The 26,253-nt window shown below is 35.2% G+C and overlaps 1 protein-coding gene across 1 annotated transcript in view; it reads left to right on the forward strand.

The window, feature by feature from the left end:
- Window positions 1-26,253, forward strand: part of ADAM10 (ADAM metallopeptidase domain 10) — an 81,405-nt gene that overhangs the window by 42,112 nt on the left and 13,040 nt on the right. The window contains exons 7-12 of the mRNA XM_008048036.1: window positions 2,839-3,002; window positions 8,433-8,616; window positions 12,797-12,947; window positions 22,795-22,978; window positions 23,677-23,785; window positions 24,259-24,479. Of these exons, the coding sequence (XP_008046227.1) occupies window positions 2,839-3,002; window positions 8,433-8,616; window positions 12,797-12,947; window positions 22,795-22,978; window positions 23,677-23,785; window positions 24,259-24,479 (1,013 nt within the window). The remainder of the gene's footprint in view (window positions 1-2,838; window positions 3,003-8,432; window positions 8,617-12,796; window positions 12,948-22,794; window positions 22,979-23,676; window positions 23,786-24,258; window positions 24,480-26,253) is intronic.

Genomic DNA, 26,253 nt, shown 5'->3' on the forward strand with positions numbered 1-26,253 from the left:
CTTCTGCATGTGGTCAGCCAGTATTCCCAGCACCATTTACTGAATAGGTTCTCCTCTCCCCAGTGGTAGGTGGTGGAAGCTTTGTCGAAGATGAGTTGGTTGAGAAATTGAGGTTCTGCTTCTGGAATCTCAATTCTATTCCATTGGTCTATATGACTATTCCTGTACCAATACCAAGCTATTTTGATTAATGTAACTTTATAGTAAAGTTTGAAGTCTGGTAATGTGATACCACCTGCGTTGTTTTTTTTGCTGATTGTTCTGGCTATTCTTGGTTTTTTGTGTTTCCATATGAATTCCCGTATTGTTTTTTTCTTAAAAAATTAATTCATACAGAATTAGATGTATTTTATTTGTTCCTGTATAATGAGTTACTCTAACATGTTGTTAGTTTATAACAAATATTAAGCTTCCATGTAAGCAATAATCATAAAGACTAGAAGCAGTTGTTTAAAAAGTTACAGAAGATATAAATTACAAAGACTGTAATTCATAAGAGTATGCTCAAATTTATGTATGCTTTTCTCTTTAATTTGCCAGACTTTAAAAATATAGAAAAGTGTGTATTATCAAAGTTAAAAATATACCTGTTTTCTTTTTTTTTTTTTTAACTGATAAAGATTTACAGTTTGGAGGCTTCTGTGCTTAATTCAAGTTTGACAGTACTGCATTGAACCAATTTGCATATGACAGATCTTCACTAAGGCAGGATATTAATTTACTATTTGTTTAAAACAATACTATGTGTACAGTAATTATTATATACATAATAGTTATTCATATTTTTTCTAGTTTTTAGAAATGATAGTTATGTCATCCTTAGGACTCATCTCAAAAAGCAGAACTAACTTAAGAAAATATATTACATATTCACAAATTATTTGATGTTTTCTCTCTATTCTGTTTTCATTGTAGTAAAGGTAGTAAATTTTGAATATCTTAAAAGTTCTCAACCCCTTGCTGGGTTGACTCTGCGTATAGCTCAGTCTTTTAGTTTACTTTTCTGTGAAACACATTCTTCATTCAGCATTCTAAATTATATAGTAATAGTAATTCAAATTTGTTTTATTGCCATATGTTTTCTTATGTTTAACAGGAACAGGCAACAGTTGTATTGTAGTATGCCATTCTTACGTGTCTGTTTTTGAATTGGCTTCTTTATCAGGGAGTATAAACATTAGACTTTTTAAATAGTTTCATAATTTAGTTGTAACTTTGTTTATAGAAAGCTAACTTGAAATAATTTGTTATCATAATACCCTAATCCATTTGATTATATTTTTTTAAAAAAACAAAACCAAATAGGAATACCTTTTAAATGTAAATGAAAGCTGAAGAACTTCTCACTAAAAGTCTTCAGTAAAGTTAATTAAAAGAAAATATGGTCTTCTCAGTACAATGTATATAAAAATACAAGACCAGTGCTCTAACCCCTGAGCTATGGAGCCAGCCGCACGTATATAAAAATATAGTTTTTATTTTATTTTTCTGTAGAGACAGGGTCTCACTATGTTGCCCAGTTTGGTCTCAAACTTCTGGTCTCAAAATACAGGGATTACAGTTGTGAGCCTAATGAATAAAATGGATTTATTCATCAATTTCTGATTTTCCTGTTCTTTTCTAATTCCGTATATTATAACTGCTTTTAGATGTGAAAGCAGTGTCACTTTGGTTTAAAACTCTGAAGTTCCTCTTAATGAACAAATAAGCTACAGAATGATTTAATATAAGTAAAAATACAGCTTTTCTTTTAAAATTTTAAAGTGTTCTCAAGACACATTAGAAAACCAAAAATTAATTTTTAAACTTACTTTGGTAAAAATTTCAAGCCTGCTGAAAAGTTGCAATAATAGTATGGTGAATTTTTTATAGATTAATCAATTATTGACTTTTTGCCACATTTTCTTTCCTTCTCTCCCTCCTATCTATCCGTCTTCTTCCTTCTTCCCTCCCCTTTTTTTAACCCACTTAATTATTGACATAATTATTTTCTTTTTTACAAATATATTGTATGTTGTGTCTTAGGACAATAAATTACATATTCATTTACCTCACTGCTATTATTTGTACAAGTGACTTTCTCAGAATCTGAGACTATTTTGTTCAACTTTCATTTAACTTAAATGATAGTCTTTATTCTGTCTGTCTGTCTGTCTGTCTACTTGCCTACCTCTCTAGTTGAGTCAGTGTCACTCTTGCCCAGGCTGAAGTGCAGTGGCACAATCAGGACTCACCGCAACCTCAGACTCCTGGACTCAGGTGATCCTTCTGCTTCAGCATCCTGAGTAGCTGGAAGTACAGGTGTGCACCACCATTCCCAGCTGATTTTTTGATTTTTCCATAGAAAAGAGGTCTTGCTATGTTGCCCGGGTTGGTCTTGAACTCCTGGGCTCAGGCAGTTTTACCACCTTGACCTCCCAAAGTGTTGGGATTACAGGCATGAGCCACCATACCTGACATTTTCTTTTTAAAAGATGAAAAAATAGGCTTTGAAAACTCAATGTAAATATTGATATATCCCGATTAAAGGAGATGTAAATATTTGTTTTGCCACATTAATGGGAGCAAAAATTTGAGGGCATTTTGATTATGAAGAAGAGGATTTTGTGAAGATGGTATACTCAATCCTAGGAATTTCTTTATGAGTGTCATTAAACTTACTGAAAGTGATTTTCTAATCTTGGACCAAGGAAACTTTTAAGCTTTTGATACATCTGGGTACCATTGTATTTTAGATTCAAAATGTAAAATGTTTTTAATCAATATGGCATATATTAGTTTTTTGGGAGGAGGAGAAATAGATGCTAATTTAGCCTTTTAATTTTTGTTCTGAATTAGGAAGCTCTGGAGGAATATGTGAAAAAAGTAAACTCTATTCAGATGGTAAGAAGAAGTCCTTAAACACTGGAATTATTACTGTTCAGAACTATGGGTCTCATGTACCTCCCAAAGTCTCTCACATTACTTTTGCTCATGAAGTTGGTCATAACTTTGGATCTCCAGTAAGTACTGTCTAATTATTAGCTTTAAAAAAAGTTATTAGCTTTACTTTTATATTGAGTGACTTAAAAAATTTACAGTGAAAACAAAGGTACTTATCAGTGTTTAGTTTTTATATGTCAGAACGCAATAATGTACTTGGCCATACTGAAAGGGAGGAAGATAGAATGTTTATGATTAAAATAAGAAAAGTAGGCATAACAATGCCAGAATTCTGTGAAGGCAAGGAATTTTGCCTGTCTCATTAAGACAAAATAGTGTCTTTGCCCCCTGACTCTATAACATAATGCATTTAAATATCTTTTGAATCAGAATCATTATTCGTTGCTTAAAGTACATTTTGAATGTCCAGCAAATTGTAAAATTTTTTTCTTTTTAACTTGTTTCTGTTAAAACATTATTGGTGTTCACTTGATTTTGTCTTTATTATGGAATGAGATTGATATTTTAAAAGCTTTTCTTATAAAAAATTTCTAACTTATAGAAAAGTAGAAAAAATAGTATTATAAACTCTCATATGACCATCATTCAGACAAGGGTCAGCAAACTTTTCTGTCAATGACCTCCTAGTAAACATTTTAGGCTATTTAGAGGCAACCTTTGGTCTTTGTTACATAGTCTTCTTTCTTGTTTTTATAAATTTTAAAATATGGAAAAACTGTTCTTAAGGCCATATAAAAATGGGTTGCAGGCTACATTGTCAACTTCTAATTCAGAGTTAATAATTATGAAGCTTTTCCCATATCTCCTTTCTGTATTTCTTTCTTTTTCTTTGCTAAGGTATTAAAGCAAATTTATTTACCCATACATATTTCAGTACACATTTCTGTAAAGTAGACATTTTCTTATATAAGCACAATGTAGTTATTACATGTAACAAAGTTGACAGCAAGCTTTGGTGTAATCTAATGAACAATCCATTATATTTTTTAAGGGACCTAATGTTAAAAATAACATTTTGAAAGATTTTACTGTAAACTATGTAAATTTGTTTTACATTCACCTTATCATTTGTATAAATGAAAATTTTTATTATTTGGAAGATGAATTGTATACTTGAAGCTTAAAATCCTCAAATACACTTCTCTAATTTCCCCATGTTTGTAAAATTTGTGTCATCTCACTAAGTTGCAAGTCTTGCCTCTTCTAGGTCTCAATCAGAAATTGATAGATTATTATCAGTGTTCCTAAATAAAGTATTTAAAATATACTTAATCTCTTTACCTCGACTGCTTTTGTGATCTGTTTTTAAAAGAGTACCTGCAATTTTAGACATGAATGGAAAGCTGTTCATGGTTAATTTGCATTTCTTCTCTTTTCTACCAATCCTCTTGGTTGCAGGGAAAATGAAGTACCCTTCAATTACACTTCTGGCTCCCAGTCCAGGGCCTCTCATTTTTTCTTTTTTTTTTTTTGAGTTGGAGTCTCACTCTAGCACAGACTGGAGTGCAGTGGCTGCTCCTGGCCACTGCAGCCTCCACCTGCTGGGCTCCGACGATCCTTCCGCCTCAGAATTCCAAGTAGCTGCAACTACAAGGCGTGTGCTACCACACCTGGCTAATTTTTTGATTTATTGTAGAGATGAGGTCTCACCAAGTTGCCCAGGCGGGTCTCGAACCCATGGGCTCAGGCAATCCACTCACCTCAGCCTCCCAAAGTGTGGGATTACAGGCTGAGCCACCGAGCCCAGCAAGGGCCTCTCATTTTAATGTGCACATAAATCACCTGAGGATCTTAAAAGTATAGATTCTGTTTCTGTAATTTTAGTAGGTCTTTGATGAAGTCTGTTTCTCTATTTTTAAATACTCCCAAATAATGCTATTACTGCTTCTGCTGATCTGTGAACCACACTTGGAGTAGGGAATCTAAACCATTCTCTTTTTACTTCTTGTCTAATCTGTTTTCTATCTAGCTGCCAATGAGGTGTTTTAGTACATTAATGTTATTTATTGCTTATTGTTTAATAGAGAAATTGGTTCACATTCTTTAACTGTCTTGCTCTCTTTTCCTATCATACCATTCTTTTTTTTTTTAAAAGAAGTAGGATCCACTCTGTTGCCCAGGTTTAAGTACAGTGGCATGATCATAGCTTACTGCAGCCTCAAATTCCTAGGCTCAAGTGATCCTTCCACCTCAGCCTCCCAAGTAGCTAGGACTATAGGCACACACCACTGTGCTTGGTTAATTTTAAATTTTTTTTGTAGAGACAGGATCTCACTATGTTGCCCAGGCTGGTCTTGAACTCCTGGGCTTAAGCAAACTTTCTGTCTTGGCCTCTCAAAGTGCTGAGAATATAGGTGTGAGCCACCATGCCCAGCCCAGACTACTTTTAATGATTCTAACATGCTCGATTCTATCTCACTCTTTTGTACATGCTGTTAATTCTACTATATGTACACAGTAGATACTTGTCTCTGTTCATTTTGCATTGTTATAAAAGGAGTAACCTGAACCTGGGTAATTTATACAGAAAAGAGGTTTCTTTGGCTCACTTTTCTGCAGGCTGTGCAAAAAGCATGGTGTGGGCATCTGCTCAGCTTCTGGTAAGGGCCTCAGGCTGCTTTCACTCATGGTGGAGTCAAGAGGGAGCTGGCATGTGTAGAGTTACATGGCAAGAGAGGAAGCAAGAAAAAGAGGGGAGATGCCAGACTCTCCTTGACAAGGAGCTCTTGCAGAAACTAATTGAGAACTTACTCACTGCTGTACCCCCAGGGCATTAATCTATTCATGACCCAAACCTCTCCTATTAGGCCCCGCCTCCAACATTGGGATCAAATTTGAACATGAGTTTGGAGAACAAACATCCAAACAGTAACAATGCTTAATAAATATTTGTTAAGTAATTTAATAGTAAGATCAGCCAAAATCATACGTTTCTGAATCTGTCTTCTTTGATATATTTATCTGAAATCTCTCTCTCTCTATCCTATACACAGATACTATGTCAATGTTATTTCTCCCTGAGTGGTTCATGTTAATCCCTATGCTTATTTATCTTATCCCAAATATTTATTGTATATCTACTATAAACTGTTTTATAAACTTTATTGTGGGAAGCTGTAATCATAAATGAGACAAATTCGTCTCTCAGTATGAAAATTCTAATATGTACAGATTCATCTTTGTGTAATATAGTTCTACTCATGCCACTTCTGTTTACAACATTACTTCTACTACCTGCTGATAAAATTTTCTTATCTTAACATTTAGGATTTGGTTAACATTTCATAATTTGGTTCCAAATATGTTTTCAGTGTTATCTCCCCCCACCTGTCAAATTATGTAATTCATTATTTAAAACTTTAAAACTTTCCTCCACCAGGAAGTCAATTTTTTCCCATCTCTGCCTGTTGAAGTCTTGATCTGTGTTGTTATATGATATAAATGAATACGACCCTTAATAAAAATTAAGAAAATACAGCCATTGCAGTTTTATTTTTAAAAAGTAACAAAATAACCTAAGTGTTCCTACAATTGGAAAGTATCATGGAATGCTCTGCTGTTTTTAAATATCAAGTTTTGCAGCATTCATTTCATACTATCAAACTGAAAGAAACTTGTATAACTGTACACATAGTATAGTCCAAATTTTATATTAATATGGTATAGCTACTTGTCAGATAGGAAATAGAGCAAAATGTTAACGGTAGTTATTGAGGGTGTTAGATTGTGATTGAATTTTTTTAATGTATTTTTTATTTTCTAAGTTTTCTAAAGAGTATATTACTTTTATAGTTAGCAAAAAGTTTTTCTGTTTTCTTGTCAAACTAAGATTAGAGTTTCTTTGTAAAACCTCTTGATTTGAAGTAACAAAACACTTTGGGGGGGTTCAGTTAAGAGGGCCTTTATGTTCTATTATTTTTTGCTTATTTGTGTGCTTGTTTTATTCCCTTATTTGAGGATGACAAATAGCTGGTATGCTTGTTTACAACCTGTTTCCTCTTCCATGGCTGTTAATAATGATCTATTGTAATAATCCCTGGGCTAGTAAAGTAATAATTGATTAGCAATGTTTCTAATGGATTTATGGGGCAAGCAAGTCAGACTAAGCAGATATGTCAAAATTTGCTATCATTTTAAAATATGATGTAAGTCCCTCAAAGTCTAGGGATAATAATTTTCTCATCTTTTTAGTTTTATATTATATTTTAGTACCTTCTTGTATAATATTGGATACTTACTAATATTTATTGAATTGAAAAGTGACAAGATATTCTGTGCTGACATAGAGTTATACAGTATTGGGATTTCTTTCCTTTCTAAAATTCTGAGAATACTTCTTCAGAAACTAAATTGAATTTTATAGGATGAAAACACAAAGCAAGATAATATTGGAGATTAGTATAGCATTGTTAAATGCTGAATCTAGGTTCAGAAGTAAGTCAAGAGGTACCAGGAAGAATAAAGCACTAGTAGAGGACATATTTTTAACAGTTGCCTCAGAATAGGGAGTAGAAAATGAAAGTAATTCAGATGGGCTCTGGGAAAACAAACAGAATGCCTTTGAGCAGTCCTTTTCTTTCTAGAGAGCAGGGGTGTTAGGTGTTTAAAACAAAATTTTAATTAAATAGAACAATTACTCTGGTACCCAATATTTTTCACCCTTTCTGATGTGTTCTGAATTGTTTGAGGAGCATTGTGAGTTTTGTTTTAGTGCATATCTGCCAGAATGACTGGAATATGGTAGTTTATTGATTGATCTCATTGCTGACCAATTAAAATCTTACTTTGAGAAAATTCAGGAAGCTATGCTTTGGTGCTTTTCTGTAAAATTGGTCAAAACCAAAAACCACTTCTGTGTATTTATACATACACAGGACTCTGTCTCCTTTTCTGCAAGTATTTTGGTTTTACCTCTTGACTTTTCTTAATTTTTATTTTAAAATAAATCCTGTATCTCTATCCCTAGTCAGCATTTCTACTTATCTTTCTTATGTCCTGGTTAATACGTTAGCTGTCTTAGATTCCTGTTCTGTATGTACTTAGCCCCTAGCCAATCTCTTTTGTTTCCTTTCTTTTCTCTTTTCCCACCTCTGTGTTCTACAAACTACTCATATCATGTATTAGCATATACTTTAAAGAATATTTAGTAGTTTAAAAGTAGTTTATATTACTGCTACTAGTTTTGAAAGTAGGTGAGCCTATTTTTAATATAACTTTTATGACAGTTTGTCATAAGTTCTAGTTCCTGCCCTCAAAGCTATAAATTGTTGTGGCTAAACCTCCACTGATTTTCTTTCCCTTCTAAGATAGTGGCCCCTATAAAAACAGAGTATTTTCCTACTCAAGGTGTAAAACAATTTTAAGATTCTTTGTAAAGAAGAGTCCGCAAGCTTCCATTGCTCTTCTAATGAGAACATTACATTTAATCAGATGACCTGAAAACCTTATTTTATTTCCTGTTTATATAACTCGATATTCTTTTTTGACAGCATGATTCTGGAACAGAGTGCACACCAGGAGAGTCTAAGAATTTAGGACAAAAAGAAAATGGCAATTACATCATGTATGCAAGAGCAACATCCGGGGATAAACTTAATAACAATAAATTCTCACTCTGTAGTATTAGAAATATAAGCCAAGTTCTTGAGAAGAAGAGAAACAACTGCTTTGTTGGTATGTATCTTTTCCCAACATTTTGCTATTAATGTTTTTCAGAAAATTTATGTGTTTGTTGAATGCAAGTATATGCTGTAGTCTATAATATATCATTCCAAAAATTCCAAATGATTTGGTTATCTTATTATTTTATGTTACAAACGTTTTTAAGTATTCGGAAAACTTGAAAGACTCACATAGTGAGCACCCATATATCCACCACCTGTATTTTACAATTAACACTTTGCTGTATTTGCTTTATCACATATTTGTTAATTTATCCATCCCTCAATCCATATTTTTTATTGCAATTTAAAGTAAGTTGCAGCCACCAGTATACTTCACTCCTAAACACTTTAGCTTATATATCATTAACTAGAACTCAATATTGTTTGTGGTTCTTTTTCTGTTTTCTATATAAGTGAAATGCCCAAATCTTAAATGTACCATTTGATGAGTTTTGACAGATGCATTTACCTGTGTCAACTAAGTATCTACCAAGATATATATCATAGGATTGCTTTCTTTTCACTAAGCTTTCTTTTCACTAATTCCCTGGAGATTCTTATAAGTTGTTTCCTTTGTCAGTAGTTGCTCTTTTTATTTCTAAGTGGTATTCTATGGTATGTGTGTACTGCAGTTTCTTTTTCTTTTTCTTTTTTATTTAAAGATATGGGGTACAGTTCAGTATTAGGTATACAAATGTTGATTATGCAGGTGCCCTTGTTGATGAGGTGTGCCCCCTCCCCCAGCAGTTTCCTCCCTCAACTGCCAATCCCACTCCGCCTTCCCCTGGCAGTTTCCCACTACTGCCAATCCCTTTCTTATAGTATTATGATAATTGTTCAAGGTCTGCTTATGAGTGAGAACATGTGGTACTCTGTTCTTTGTTTCTGTGATAGATCACTGAGTATGATTGACTCTAAATCCATCCAAGTTACTGCAAAGTCCATATGCTTGTCCTTCTTTATGGCTGCATAATATTCCATTGTGTATATGTACCAAATTTTTTTTATCCAGTCCAGCTTCGATGGGCAGCATGGTTGGTTTCACGTTTTTGCTATTGTGAATAGAGCTGCAACAAACATGCGTGTGCAGGTATCTTTTTTACAGAATGATTTGAGTTCTTCCTGGTATATTCCCAACAGGGGAATTGCTGTGTCATATGGAAAGTCAATTTCTAGTTCTTTCAGAAATTACCTTGTGTCTTGCAGAGAGGTTGTGCTAGTTTGCATTCCCACCAGCAGTGAAGCGTTCCTTTTTCTCTGCATCCTCAGTAGCATCTGTTGTTGTTTGTTTTATTAATGATGGCCATTCTTACTGGGGTTAGGTGGTGTCTCAATGTGGTTTTGATTTGCATTTTTCTGGTGACTAGTGAGGCTGAGCACTTTTTCATGTGTCTGTTGACTGCCCATGTATCTTCTTTTGAGAAGTGTCTATTCATGTCTTTTGCCCACTTTAAATGGGGCTGTTTATTTTTTTCCTTTCGGCACATTTGAGTTCCTTATAGATCCTAGATGTTACGCCTTTCTCAGATATACAGTTGGCAAATATTTTTTCCCATTCTGTTGTCTGTCTCCCTAGTGCAGTTTCTTTAACCATTCACCTTGTTGAAGGACATCTGTGTTATTTCCAGTGTTTGTTTCAAATAAAGCAGCTGTAAACATTGATGTGAAGATTTTTTTGTATAAATGTAAGTTTTTATTTCTTTGGGATAATGCCCCCAAACCCAATTGAGGGACCATATAGCAGTTGCTTGCTTTGTTTTGTGCAAAACTGCCAAATTGTTTTCCAGGGTGGCTATACTATTTTACATTTTCACCAGCAATGTATGAATGATTTTGTGTCTTCACCCAGAATTTGGTGCTTTCACGATTTTTTAATTTTAGCCATTCTGATAGGTGTGTAATGGTTTTAATTTGCATTTTTTCTGTTGACTAATGATGTTGAATGTCTTTTCATGTGCTTATTTGTCATCTATATATCTTCTTTGGTGAAATGTCTGATCATGTTTTTTTGCCATTTGCAATGGGACTATTTTTTTTTACTGTTGAATTTTAAGAGTTCTTTTTTTTTTTGAGAGTTCTTTATATAATCTAGATACTAGTTATTTGTCATATACTGGTCTCCAAATATTTTCCACCAGTCTATAACTTGTCTTTTTATCCTTTCCACAGTTTTTCATTAGAGCAAAAGTTTTACATTTTGATAAGGTTCAGTTGATCAGTTTTTTTTGTTTTATTAATTGACTTTTTCTTTTAAAGACTTGTTTTTTCTTTTAAAAGGGCAGATTGAAATTATATTGATGTTATCATTTTTGTTATTATCAATGGTAGTTTTCTTTTTTGTTTTGAGTTGGAGTCTCACTCTGTGGCCTAGACTGGAGTACAGTGGCCACTCCCGGCCACCGCATCCTCGACCTGCTGGGCTCCGGCGATCCTTCTGCCTCAGCCTTCCAAGTAGCTGGAACTACAGGCGCGCGCTACCACACCCGGCTAATTTTTTTTTTTTTTATTTATTGTAGAGATGAGGTCTCATCAAGTTGCCCAGGGTCTCGAACCCGCGGGCTCAGGCAATCCACTCACCTCAGCCTCCCAAGGCGTGGGATTATAGGCTGAGCCACCGAGTTTTTCTAACACTTACTAACTTACAGGTATTATGTAGCTTCTTCATTTGTAAAACTGAGTTTTAAGCCATTTGATTCTTATCACTCCTTGCAGTTGCTAGAGTTCTTTGATTTTATGATTTTACAGAGTAGGGTTCCTAACCCAATTTTAAATTTTCCGACAAAAATCAAAGAACTTTAGAAGACAGCTGAAGAAATTTTCTAAAATTATTTGCTGTACTTAGACGAGACTGTCTAATCTTAATCAACCAAAATCTGGCCCAGTGTTGTTAGACTTTATACAACTACAAAAGATATAAATAGCACACGTTTCTTCACTTAAGGAACTTAGTCTAGCTTAGGAGTAGAACTAATATACATTTTTAGAATATTACTTATTGTTTGTGTTACAACCAACCAAATACGAATGTGTGACATTTTATAGGACTAAATCATTCAACTTCTTTAAGCAGATAAATGGTGTAAAAATAAAACTGGAGGGTGGAATCTGTTATACGTTAAAAGTACGTAAGAGACTTGTCAACCAAAAGCAACAGTGGAGGGGGGGAAGGGTTGGGGTTAAGGAAACCTTATTTGGAACTTGATTCAAACCAACACATTTTAAAGAGACAGTTAAGGAAAATTGAACACGAACTGATTATTAAATGCTATTAAGCATATTGTTGAATTTGTTTTAGGTGTGATAATGATTATTATGGGTAGATCTAAAAATGAAAAACCTCCTTATCTGTTAGAAGTATATCCTAGATGCCTGAGCCCGCGGGTTTGAGACCTGCCTGGGCAACTTGGAGAGACCTCATCTCTACAATAAATCAAAAAAAGTCAGCTGGGCATGGTAGCGCTTGCCTGTAATTCAGGCTACTCGAAAGGATGAGGCGGAAGGATCGCTGGCGCCCATTGGGTCAAGGCTGCAGTGGCCGGGAGCGGCCACTGCACTCCAGTCTGGGCGACAGAGTGAGACTCCAACTTAAAAAAATAAAAAAAGAAGTATATCCTGAAGTATTTTTAGGAACAATAGTATGTTAGGTGGGGCAGTTTAAAATTCTCCGGAAAAAAAATTGTAGGAGTAAATGGAACATGAATAACATATTGTTAGTAGTTGTTACAGATAAATGATTGCCACATGGTGTTCATTGTGCTTATTCTTTTATTACTTTTATGTTTGAAATTTTCTGTAGCAAAAAGGTTTAATTTTTTTTCTGGTTAATGAAGCACTAACTTAATTTGTATTTGTGTAGTATAAAAAGTGCAGTCAATAAAGTTCCATGTGGCTTGGTTCAAATAGTAAGTAACCACTTCCAGAAGGGACCATCAGATCAAATCCCCTCACTATATAGATTAAGAAACTGAGTACCCCCAAAGGGAAATGACTTGCCCAAGGTCACATTTCTAGTTAGTAGTAGAGCCCTATTAGAGTTAAGTCTCATGATTTACAGAATTCCTGGTTTGTTCTGCTTTTGTTATCATCACAGTTGTCCTTTATCCTGTTAGGAAGCCCTAAAGAGTTTGTGAATGTTAAATAAAATCGATGTGTGCATATAGTGCTTACCTTGTCTTGTTTATTTTCCTCAGAATCTGGCCAACCTATATGTGGAAATGGAATGGTAGAACAAGGTGAAGAATGTGATTGTGGGTATAGTGACCAGTGTAAAGATGAGTGCTGCTTCGATGCAAATCAACCAGAAGGGAAAAAATGCAAACTGAAACCTGGAAAAGAGTGCAGGTACCTTGCTAATTCCAGTGACATTAATGTTCCTATAAAGTCTCCTGAAAGCAGTTATGATAGATTTAAAAGTTACATTAAGAGATGCATATGATTGAAACTTTCTCTTTATTTGTTGTTGTTTTGTTTTGTTTATTTTTCTGGAATTAGTAGTATTGGTTAGAGCCCTGTTGTTGGCAGATCGAACTACTTTTAGTTGTAATTTGTATGGTGGGTGTTAAAAAAGTACATAACAATGGATGCTCAAAAAATATATATTATTTAGTTACTAACTTTAAAAACTTAACCATCTTCCATATTTTTAGAATCCTAACTTTTAAATATTTAGATAATATTAATGTCATACTGCTATTTCATTTGTCAAATTGCTTTGGTAGTATAGAAGCAATAGAATATTGTTTGTACAATATGCTTTAAATGGCCGGTCTGTGTATCATAGTTTGATTTTAGTAAGTAAATGTGAGAAAAGCTGATGAGTTGAGTAATTATTATGTGACTTAAAAAATACCAGTAAATTGCCTAATATTAAATCCATTTTTCATTACAGCCTTTTACTAAGAAAAAAAAATAGTATATATAATAAATAGTATACTTTGACTGTAAAAACAAGTCACTTGATAACTTTTTTATGCTTATTAGAATGCTTTAGTAGCTTCTTATTTTAGTATTTTTAATTGATACAGTCTAATTGTACATATTTATGAAGTACATGTGGTATTTTGATACATGCATATAATGTGTAATGAGGGTAATTAGGATATCCATCACCTCAAACATTTATCATTTCTTTGTGCTGAGAGCATTTCATATCTTCTTGCTGTTTTGAAATATACAACAAATTGTTGTTAACTGTAGTCACCCGGTACTAAAACTTATTCCTTCTATCTAATTGTATGTTTGTGCCCATTAACCAACTTCTTTTCACCTCCCCTCCCCACTACTCTTCTCAGCCTCTAGTAGCCACCATTCTGCTTTCTACCTCTATGGTAACCCTTTTTTTTAGCTTCTACATATGAGTGAGAACATGCGACACTTGTCTTTCTGTATCTGGCTTATTTTACTTAATACAGTGACCTTCATTTTTATCCATGTTGCTGCAAAGTACAGGATTTCATTTTTTATGGCCAAATGGTATTTCATTGTGCGCGTATATACCACATTTTCTTTATTCGTTTGCCTGTTGATAGACACTTAGGATGATTTTGTGTCTTGGTTATTGTGCATAGTGTGGCAATAAACATGGAGTTGTACACATCCTTTTATATACGGTTTTCCTTTCCTTTGGATGTGTACCTAGCAGTGGGATTGTTGCATCATATAGTAGATCTATTTTTAGTTTTTTGGGGAACTTCTATGCTGTTTTTTAATAGCATGTACTAATTTGCATTCCCACCAGTATGGTAGCATTCTCCTTTGTCCACATCCTCACCAGCATCTGTAATTTTTTGTCATTTTGAAAATAGCCATTTTAACTAGGGTAAGATAGCTCATTGTAGATTTGATTAGCATCTCCCTGATAATTAGTGATGTTGCATGTATCTGTTAGCAATTTGTATGTCTTCTTTTGAGAAATGTCTTTTCAGATCCTTTGCTCACTTTTTAATGAGATTATTTGGGATTTTATTTTGCTATTGAATTTTTTGAGTTCCTTGTATATTCCAGTTCTCAGTCCTTAGTCAGATGAATAGCTTGCAAATATTTTCTCCCATTTATCGGGTTGTCTCTTTACTCTGTTGATTGCTTCCTTTGCTGTGCAGAAAAGCTTTGTAGCTTGTGTAATGCCATTTGCCTATTTTGCTTTCGTTGTCTGTGCTTTTGAGATCTTACCCCCAAAATCTTTGCCCAGACCAGTGTCCTGATGCATCTTCCCAGTGTTTATAGTTTTAGGTCTTCCATTTAAGGGGCATTTTGATTTGATATTTGTGTATGGTGAGAAAGAGAGTTATAGATTCATTTTTCTGTATATCTAGTCTTCCCGTCACCACTTATTAGAGAGTCTATTCTTTCCCTAGTAACTGTTACTGGCACCTTTGTCAAAAATCATTTGGCTGTAAATATGAGGATGTATTTCTAGGTTCTCTATTCTGTTTCATTGGTTATGTGTCTATTTTTATACCAGCATCATGCTGTTTGGTTATACTGTATAGTCTTGTGGTATATTTTGAAGTCAGGTGATGTGATGCCTCCAACTTTGTTATTTTGGCTGTTTGAGGTCTTCTGTGGTTTCATACAAATTTTAGGATTTTTTTTTTTCTATCTCTGTGAAGAAAGTCATTGGTATTTTGGTAGAAATTTCACTGAATCTTCAGATTACTTTTGGTAGTATGATCATTTTCACAGTATTAATTCTTCCAATCTATGAATATGGGTGTTATTTCTCTCTCACTTTTTTTTTTTTTGAGTTGGAGTTTCACTCTGTCGCCCAGACTGGAGTGCAGTGGCTGCTCCCGGCCACCGCAGCCTCGACCTGCTGGGCTCCGGCGATCCTTCCACCTCAGCCTTCCAAGTAGCCAGAATTACAGGCATGCGCTACCGTGCCCGGCTAATTTTTTGATTTATTGTAGAGATGAGGTCTCGCTGCCCAGGCAGGTCTCGAACCCGCGGGCTCAGGCAATCCACTTACCTCAGCCCCCAAAGGCACGGATTACAGGCTGAGCCACCGAGCCCGCCTGGGATTGTGAATTTTAAGTCATTATAACTAGGCTTAAACATACCTTTGTTAATCAAAACAGGAACCATTACAGTCAATTCATTTTTGCCAATGAGAATTAAGTTTATTACTATAGTGTAAAAATCCATGCTTCAGGATTCAGCAAACTCTTGAAAAGCATTTTCTGCATTCTGCTTGTTGTGGAAGTGTTTTCCCTGCAAAAAGTTGTTGAGATAGTTGAAGAAGTAGTAGTTCGTTGATGAAAGATTGGGTGCATATGGCAAATGATGCAAAACTTCGTAGCCCAGTTTGTTCAACTTTTGAAGCATTGGTTGTGCAACATATGGTCGGGCATTGTCATGGAGAAGATTTAGGCCCTTTCTGTTGACCAGTGCTGGCTGCAGGCGTTTGCAGTTTTTGGCGTATCTCATTGATTTGCTGAGCGTACTTCTCAGATACAATGGTTTCGCTGGGATTCAGAAAGCTGTAATGGATCAGACCGACAGCAGACCACCAAACAGTGACTGACCTTTTTTTCGGTGCAAGTTTGGCTTTGGGAAGTGCTTTGGAACCTCTTCTCAGTCCAGCCACTGAGCTGGTCATTGCCAGTTGTCGAATAAAATCCACTTTTCATTGCACATCACACTCTGATCAAGAAATGGTTTGTTGTTGCTTAGAATAAGAAAAGATGACACTTAAAAATGACTATTTTTGGTCAACTCACAAGGCACCCACTTATCGAGCTTTTTTACCTTTCCAATTTGTTTAAAAAATGCTGAAAGACTGTAGAATGGTCGACATTGAGTTCTTCGGCAACTTCTTATATAGTTGTAAGAGGTTCAGCTTCGATGATTGCTCTCCGTAGGTTATTGTCAACTTCTGATGGCTGGTCACTATGCTCCTCATCTTCAAGGCTCTCGTCTCCTTTGCAAAGCTTCTTGAATTACTACTGCACTGTACATTTGTTAGTAGTTCCTGGCCCAAATGCATTGTTGATGCTGCAGTTGTCTCTGCTGCTTTACAACCCATTTTGAATTCAAATAAGAAAATCACTCGAATTTGCTTTTTGTCTAACGTTATTTCCATAGCCTAAAATAAATATAAAATAAACATCAAGTAATAAGTCATTATCAAAATAAAGTGTGAAATGCACACTAAGATGATGTATAAAATAACCATATTTATTAAGAATGTATTTCAATATCAAATGGTAAATTTCAACTCGCAAAAACTGCAATTACTTTTGCACCAAGCTAATAGTTTAGTTTTTCTTGTAGCTATTGTAAGAGATTGCTATCTTGACTTGTCTTTCCATTAGTTTGTTGTTATGTATAGAAACGCTACTGATTTTTGTATGTTAATTTCATATTCTGCAACTATGCTAGATTCCCTTAATATTTCTGAAAGTTTTTCAGTGGAGCTTTTAGGATTTTCTATATATAAGATCATGTTGTCTGCCAACAGGGGTAATTTGCTTCCTTGTTTCTAATTTGGATACCCTTTATTTCTTTCTCTTGCCTAGTTGCACTGGCTAGGGCTTCCGTTACTGTGTTGAATAAGAATAGTGAGAGTGGGCATTCTTGTCTTGTTTCAGTACTTATAGAAAAAGCCTTTAGCTTTTCCCTGTTCAGTATAATGGTAGCTATGAGTTTGTCATATATATAGCCTTTATTGTGCTGAAGTATGCTCCTTTTCTGAGGAGCATACTTAATATACCTAGTTTTCTGAGGGTTATTTTTTGTGAAGTGATATTTAATTTTATCAAATGCATTGTCTGTGTTTGTTGAGATGATCATATGGCTTTAGTCCTTTATTCTGTGGATATGACATGTCGTGTTTTTTGGTTTGCAAACGTTGAACTTGCATTCTTACTTGATATGAGGAATGATCTTTTTAATATGCTCCTAGATTTGGTTTGTTAGTATTTTGTTGAGGATTTTTGCATCTATATTAATCAAAAGTATTGGCCTTTAGTTTTCTTGTATTGTGTCCTTATCTGATTTTGGTATCAGAGTAATGCTAGCATTGTAGAGTGAGTTTGGAAGAATTTCCTTCTTTTTCCAGTTTTCTAGAAGAATTTGAGAAGAATTGGTATATTAGTTCTTTTTAAAATACTTGTTGGAGTTTAGCAGTGAGGTATCTGGTCCTGGGCTTTTCTTGGAAGATATTTAATATCATTACTCATAATTATTCGTAACTGGTATGTTCAGGTTTTCTGTTTTTTTCTTGTTTCAATCTTGGTAGGTTGGTTGTATGCATCCAAGGAATTTATCCATTTATGTTAGGTTTTCCAATTTGTTGGCATATGGTTTTTTATAAGTCTAAATGATCTTGTATTTCAGTGGTATCAGTTATAATGTGTTCTTTTTTTTTTTTTTTTAAGTTTTCAAGCAGTTTATTTAGAAAGTAAACTAGAGAGAAGGAGAGAGAGAGGAGATTCACCTCTCCAAAGTAGGGGTGGAGGCCAAAGCTAAGAAAACATGGCGGCTATAGTTCCAAGAGTCACATGGAGACAGCAAAATTTAACAAAGCAATGGCATGTCTTCTGTTTTGTCCTGATTTTATTTGGGTCTTTTTTCTTGTTTAATTAACCAGTAGTTTGTTGATTTTGTTTATCTTCTCAAAAAAAGCCAACTTTTTATTTTGTTGATTCTTTGTATTGTTTTTGTTTTTAAGTCAGTCTTACTCAGTTGCCCAGGCAGGAGTGCAGTGGCAAGTTCACGGCCACCGCAGCTTCAACCTGCTGGACTTAGGCAATCCTTTTGCCTCAGCCTTCCTAGTAGCTAAACTACAGGTGTGCACCACTATGCTTGGCTATTTTTTGATTTATTGTAGAGATGCTGTCTCGCCAAGTTGTCCAGGCTGATCTTGAATTCCTGGGCTCAGGCAGTCCTCAGGCCTCTGCCTCCCAAAGTTGTATTTTTTTTTTTTTTTTTAGTCTCAATTTTGTTTGTTTTTGCTGTGATCATTATTATTTATTTTCTTCTATTAATTTTGGTTTGATTTGTTCTTGCTTTTCTAGTACTTAGAGGTGCATTATTAGTTTATCTTTCTGCTTTTCTAATGCAGATGTTTATTGTTATGAGGTTCTCTCAATACTGCTTTTGCTGTATCCTATAGGTTTTGGCATGTTGTATTTTTATGAGAGTTTTAAAATTTCCTTCTCAATTTCTTCATTAGCCCACTGGTTGTTCAGAAGCATGTTGTTTAATTTCCACGCATTTGTACAGTTTCTAAAGTTCTCTTTGTTATTCATTTCTAGTTTTATTCCATTGTGATCAGAATAGATACTTGGTATGTTTTCAGTTCTTTGAAATTTGTTGAGACTTGTGGTCTAACGTGGTATATTCTGGAGAATGTTCCATGTGCTGATAAAAAGAATGTATATTCTGCTGCCGTTGTTGAATGAAATGTTCTGTAAATGTCTGTTAGATCCATTTGGTTTAAAGTGTAGTTTCAATCCAGTGTTTCTTTGCTGATTTTTTTTTTTTTAAATCTAAGTGATCTGTCCAATGCTGAGAATGGGGTGTTAAACTTCTCAACTATTATTGTATTGGAGTCTGTTTCTCCCTTAGATCTAATAATACTTGCTTTATATATTTGGGTGCTTTGGTATTGAGTACTATAATTTTAGAATTGTTATATCCTCTTGTTGAATTAATTCCTTTATAATTATATAATAACCTTTGTCTCTTTTCTCAATTTTTTACTTAAAATCTGTTTCATCTGATATAAGTATAGCTACTCTTGCTCACTTTTGGTTTCTGTTTGAGTGGAATATCTTTTTCCATCTATTCATTTTCAGTCTGTATGTGTCTTTATAAGTAAAATGAGTTTCTTGTAGGCAACAGATAATTGAATTGTGTGTTTTTTATTCATCTAGCCAGGCTGTGTCTTTTAAGTAGGGGAATTTCATCAGTTTGCATTCATAGTTATTGATAGGTGAGGACTTACTCTTGTAATCTTAAAATTGTTTTCTGATTGTTTTGTATACCCTTTGTTTCTTTTTCTTTTATTATTTATTATTATGGTTTGGTGGCCTTCTGTAGCAGTAACATTTGACTTCTTTCTTTTTCTAATTTGTGTATCTGTTCTACCAATTGGCATTAAAATTATTAATGTTTTCATAATGGTAATTATTATCTTTTTGCTTCCAGATGCAAGATTCTCTTGAGTATTTCTTGTAGGACTAGTCTAGTGGTGATTAATTTCCTCAGTTTTTGCTTATATAAGAGGACTTTATTTTTCCTCATTTCTGAAGGATAGTTTTGCTGGGTATAGTATTCTTGGCTGTCAGGTCCCCCCCACCCCCCGCCCCTGCCCCAGTACTTTGAATATATCATTCCATTCGCTCCTTACTTATAAAGTTTCTACTGAGAAATCTGCTGATAGTCTAATGATAACTTTCTCTAGGTATTCTTAGAGTTCTCTCTTTGTCCTTGACTTTTAACAATTTGACTATGATATGCCCCAGGGAGGACTTTTTGGGTTAAATATATATATTATAGAGATCTTTGTGCTTCCTGGTTCTGGATGTTTATATATTTTTCCCCAGATTTGGGAAAGTTGTTAGCTATTATTCTGTTAAATAGGTTTGAGAAAGTATTCAGCTATTATTTCATTAAATGTGTTTTCTATGCCTATTTTTTTGTCTCTTCTTCTGTAGCTTTCACAGTATGAAGAGTTGTTCACTTTATCTTGTCCCATAAGTCTTGCAGTCTTTCTTCACTCTTTTTCATTCTTTTTTTTTCCTAACTGGGTAAGTTCAAATGACCTATCTTTAAGTTCAGAAATTGTTTGTTCTGCTTGCTTACTTCTGCTGTTGAAGCTCTTTATTGTATTTTTAAATTCATTCACTAAACTCTTAAGCTGCAGGATTTTTGCTTGAATCTTTTTAATATTTATCTTTTTAAAATTTCTCATTCATATCATGAATTGTTTCCATGATGTTGTTTAATTGTCTTTCTGTATTTTCTTAAATCTTACTGAGTTTCCTTCAGATCATTATTTTGAATCGCTTTTTGGGCAGTTTGTTGATTTTCTTTTTATTGGTGTTTGTTACTAGAGAGTTATTATGTTCCTTTGGTGATACTATATTTTCTTGCTTTTTTGTTTTTCTTGTGTCCCTGTGTTGATGTCTGTATCTATCTCGTGAAACAGTCATCTCTTCCAAACTTTCTAAGGTGGCTTTCATAAAGATACATTTTCATCTGTAGTTGTGTCTTAGTGTGCTCGTTGAAAAGCATGTGATGATTTTGTTTCTGGGTAGGTGCAATAGTATAGTCTTTGTGAAGAAGTTTTTAGCTTCTTCAGCTATATTCAGCATCAACAATAAATGTGGGCACCTCAGTGGCCCATACTATAGAAGTTTGTAGTGGTGACAATGGTGTAGGTTGTTAATATCTTCAGTGGCAACAACTTCAGGGACTACCCTTTTCTAATTTTCCCCACATTGATGAGACTTAGCCCAAGGGATCCCTCTTGGTGTCAGATCTGACATGGCCTACAAGCTCCTGCTGTGGTGCTGGGTTCCAGGTACAGATGCTTGGAGTGACTGTGGAGCTGGAGTCCTAGGCTCAGGGTCTTGTGAACCTGTTATGGCACCTGGATCTTATGATGCAGGTTTGTTATCTATGGCAGCATCGGAAGTAGGCTGCCAGGAGCACCACAATTTGTGACTCTGATGTACCCCTTGGCAGCTTGGGCTCAGGAGGCCAGGTTGTAGCGTGATTATACAGTACAGTAAACAACTTTAATTTGAAAGCCTGAGCCATTAGGACTTGGTGGCAACTTGGGTCCCTGGGGATGGGGTACCGTGTAGTGGTGAGCTAGACCCTGGGGTGATGGAACTTGTCAGTATCCCAGAGTTTGAGGCAGGTGAAGCAGCATCAAGTACCCCAGAATGGCCAAACACAACTGACATTTGAGCCCTGTGGGGCAGGGAGCAACACCGTGATGACTACTCTCCCAGGAGAAGGGTATCCCAGCAGTTCAGACTCTAGGGGGCTAGTCTAGCTCTAGGGAAGCAGGGTCCTAGAGTTGTTGGGTATGGTGTTGCAGCCCAGCCATGGCATTGTTTCTCTGGGATACAGGTTACTATATCACCTCAGCCCTGGAATGCATAGCTGCTCAACTTGGCCGAAATATCATTACCCCAAAGGGCAATGTGCTACTTCAACTCAGGCCCAGGATTGTGATTATTCTGGGAATGTGACTATTCTGTGTGGGCTCAGGTACCCTTTCCCTGGGATACAGGGTTCTACCAAAGCAGTTTCCTCAGGAGGCAGTGTGCAGTTACAGCTCAGGCCCCTAAGGGCAGGGAGAGGCTGCAAGAGATAGATGGAGCTGTTCTGCCAAAGCACTGCTTTCCTGGAGGAAGGGTCCCAGGAGGGAGTGTGTAGTTTCAGCCCCTAGATGTGGTGGGGGAGGGGTAGTTGGAGCAGTTCCACTCCTGTTCAACCCTACAGGAAAGGGTATGGCAGTTTTTTGCATCTTAGTTCGGAGCCTCAGGGTGAGGTGGTTCAATGGTGGTTGAGCCTGAGGGATGAAGGGGTGCCGTGACTACTTGCCTAAAGGACACAATACCCTTCAGTGTTAGTTTCAGTTCTAAGATGGCAGGTTGCAATAGCCATGTGTACCACAGGTGGTAGGTAGTGTTGTCTCCTTCTTGGGGAGAACCAAAGCACAGTTGTGTGGCCTCTGGGCGCCCTCTCAGCTGGGCTCAGTGCCTGGGTAGGTATCTAAGGTGTTGGTGGGGACTGCGATCCTCTTGCCTAACTTTTTACCCTAAGGAGAAGTTCCTCATTTTTCTTGTCTGATCCAGGCTAGGGATGGCGTGGTAAAGTTCAGGTGTTTCCTTCTGTTTGATTCATGCCCACCAGGGTTTCTGTTACTCCACTGATGTACTCCAGTGCTCTCCATTAGTTATTTTCATTACAGACTAGTTCTTTATTTGTCGTTTAGGCTGTCTTTGCAGAAGGGACAAGTGGTAGGGATTTCTAATCTATCATCTTGTTGATATCACCTCTTAGTTCAATTTTGAAATTATTTTCCAGTAACACGCTTACCATTTAAAAGATGAGATTTATGATTTTAAAATTGGACCATATCTAATAATTTGGACTTAATCTTATGTCTAATAGTATATAGAAAATTTCTAGTAATTTACTTTGCTTAATCACATAATGTTTCTTTTAGTCCAAGTCAAGGTCCTTGTTGTACTGCACAGTGTGCATTCAAGTCAAAGTCTGAGAAGTGTCGGGATGATTCAGACTGTGCAAGAGAAGGAATATGTAATGGTGGCACAGCTCTCTGCCCAGCATCTGATCCCAAACCAAACTTCACAGACTGTAATAGACATACACAAGTGTGCATTAATGGGGTAAGCATTTGATTTTATGTATATTTTAAATTTAATTTTAGAATACCTGTTTTTCAGAATAATTGATGCTTAAAGCTACATAGTTAAAGTAATTAATCTTGGTCTCTGTTTATTATTCCTGTCTATTCCCCACAAAACCATAAATGTATTACCTGGCATTCAGTTAGCTACTAACTTGTCTTTCATCTTTCCTTCTATGTGTGGTTGATATTCTCTACAGAAACATAGTTGTACAGCTAGGCATGTAGCTTTGTCTATACTGCTTTTAAGTTTTAAATGAATATTTCAGCAGCTTAAATAAAAGAACACTTCTGGTCATTTGGTCAGAGATGGGAAAAAATTGACTTCCTGGTGGAAGAAAGTTTTAAAGTTTAAAATTTTTTCTCCTCATAGAGGAGCCTTAATAACCAGCATAAATTGATGCTTATCTAACATCTTTTCCTGCTTTTAAGTTTTTTTTTTTTGGTTTTGTTTTTTTAGTTGACATTGCTGTAAAAGATTTACTATCTTGGATTTACTCTTTTTCAAATGTGTTTATATAGATGATTCTGTTCTGATACTCATCGATGTTTGTTTTTCATTTGTTACTTCCATTTGATTATTTTGACATTGGCAGCCTATACCTGCCTGTCTGTTACTGTGAACAATGGGTTTGGCAGTATAGGGATTAAATAATTTGCCTTTTATTTGTCCTCCAGCAATGTGCAGGTTCTATCTGTGAGAAATATGGTTTGGAGGAGTGTACCTGTGCCAGTTCTGATGGCAAAGATGATAAAGAATTATGCCATGTATGCTGTATGAAGAAAAGTAAGACTTTTAAAAATATAAGAGTATAAAATCTGCTTCAAAGCCATTATTTTTTCCTAAATTTTAAGTGTTAAACTTTGACATATAGTTTGGACAGATACTTTCCTGCTAAGTCTATCCTCTTTGGAAAATTTTAAATGTAGTATAGCATTGTGTCTATAGCATCATGATCCCTATAATGTTTTTAAAATGATAAAGTAGACAACTTTCCAGCTTTAATGGCAGTAACTTATACTAATGCTGTTAAAAGGTTTTAAAACTATTGTAGACACTAAATCAAGACTTGTTGGTTGTTTGTTAATATTGTAACTCTTAAGGCAAATTACTAATGGTGTTATCTAGCCTAACTAGTGAACATTTATATAGCATGTTATGGTAATGATTTTAGGCAGTTTCTTTCTTCCCTTTCTCTTTCCCTACCTGGCCCATTAGGATATCTGATCTTCAACTTATTTTTGACACTTCTTTTCCAGTGGACCCATCAACTTGTGCCAGTACAGGATCTGTGCAGTGGAGCAAGTACTTTAGTGGTCGAACGATCACCCTGCAACCTGGCTCTCCTTGCAATGATTTTAGAGGCTACTGTGATGTTTTCATGCGGTGCAGATTAGTAGATGCTGATGGTCCTCTAGCCAGGCTTAAAAAAGCAATTTTTAGTCCAGAACTCTATGAAAATATTGCTGAATGGATTGTGGTAAGTATGGTTATTATTTACAAAAAAAACACCTCTTAATTTTAAGTAATTGGATCTTAATTTTACTTGGCCAGAAGTTATCAATGTTAGGAGAAAATCACTTATTTCCTATTTGTATTGGAATGACTTCATCTGAAGATTTTTGAAGTTCAAAGATTACTGATTATTATTTCCTTTCGAAGTGCTCAGAATTTTCATTCATAGATTGCTTAGTTGGTGATGGAAATGGTTCTGTTTTACTCTGCTTCTTAGTTTTTCTCCTGGATGGGTTACTTCTTTTTTTTCCCTATACTTAGAGAATTTTCATGGGACTTTTTCCTTACATTGTTTTGAAAAGCCTTGCTTGCTTTTTATACTTCTCCCTTGTCTCAGTATGGCAGATAGTCATCTGCAGATTCTATTTTGCTGTACAGGAGAGATGAAAGAAAAATTGATGATCTTCTGAAGGTTTTTCCTGATCTTTCAATATAATTTCTAGATCATCTTGTCTGTGATAGGAAATAATGAACAGAGTAAGATCAGATACATAGCGTCTTGTAGCTCTATTAGTGATTTTGGATATTCAACAGTAGTCCACTTCACTGTATTATTTTTAAGTCCACGTTTCTCCAAGTTGTATGAACATTGAATTGCTTGAAATTTTCTTAAGAGTGCTGAGAATGACTGTCTCAACTCACTTAAATGTTCATGCTTTCAAAAGTGATTATATTAAAATATCTGTAGGAAACTTGTGATGATGTATTTGAGAATGTCCTGTACCTGAATTGAATGTAGCTTGCTTTGGAAATTGACTTTAGAACTCAAGTCTCTCCCCTTCCCAAATTATTTTTAACGTGTGTGTGTGTGTGTGTGTGTGTGTGTGTGTGTGTGTGTGTGTGTGTGTGTTTTCCCTCGGGGCTAAGGATGCCTTAAAAGTACAACAGATGTACTTTTGGTACTTTTGGTACTCTTCTAATAACATTCTACCAAAAAAAAATGTTTTAGTTACTTCCAGCATTAAAATGGTGTTTATTGTCCATAGGAAAGATTTGCATGTTAGAATATGTGGTATGACTGGGAGTGATGGCTCATGCCTATAATACCAGCACTTTGAGAGGCCAAGGCAGAAGGATTGCTTGTCCAGGAGTTCGCCACCAGCCTAGGCAACATAGCGAGCACAACTCTACAAAAATAAAAAGTAAAAATAAATCTTAAAAATAGTATGTAGTTGTGGATATGCAGTGACTATATAGTAGAAGGATTGCTGAAACTGGATTTAGGGGACCTTGGTTAAGTCAACAGCTCCAATAATAGGGCAATTGATTTAACTTAGGTGCCCTTCAAACATGTTACTCATTTTGTGTTTCTATACTTGTTGCTTAATAGATGTTTAGTAAATATCTGTTCAGCCAGAGGTCTGATCTGGTACCACAGTATAGTGGAAGGAGCATAGGCTGAGAATAGTATAAGGATTCATATCCTCTTTCTGACACTTATCAATTCTGTGACTTTAAGCAACTTACCTTTCTTGGCCTTTACTTCCCTGTTTTAAGCACAGATCCAATTATTTGTTTTTCTTTTCTGATTAATAAAGAATAAGTTGAAATTTGGCATACTTGTCTAATATAGAAAAAGAAATTCATTGGTGGGGAATCTCAGAGTTACATTCTACTGAGTATATATTGTGCTAAATATTTTAGATTTTCTGGGTACTAAATCATGTCATTTGAACATAATATATTTTAACTTTTATCCATTATTTTCAATTTTGACTCATTGAATTATTTAGAATTTC

This window comes from Carlito syrichta, unplaced genomic scaffold, assembly GCF_000164805.1.
Source record: "Carlito syrichta isolate Samal-C Ts95f unplaced genomic scaffold, Tarsius_syrichta-2.0.1 Scaffold4872, whole genome shotgun sequence".
Lineage (NCBI taxonomy): Eukaryota > Metazoa > Chordata > Mammalia > Primates > Tarsiidae > Carlito > Carlito syrichta.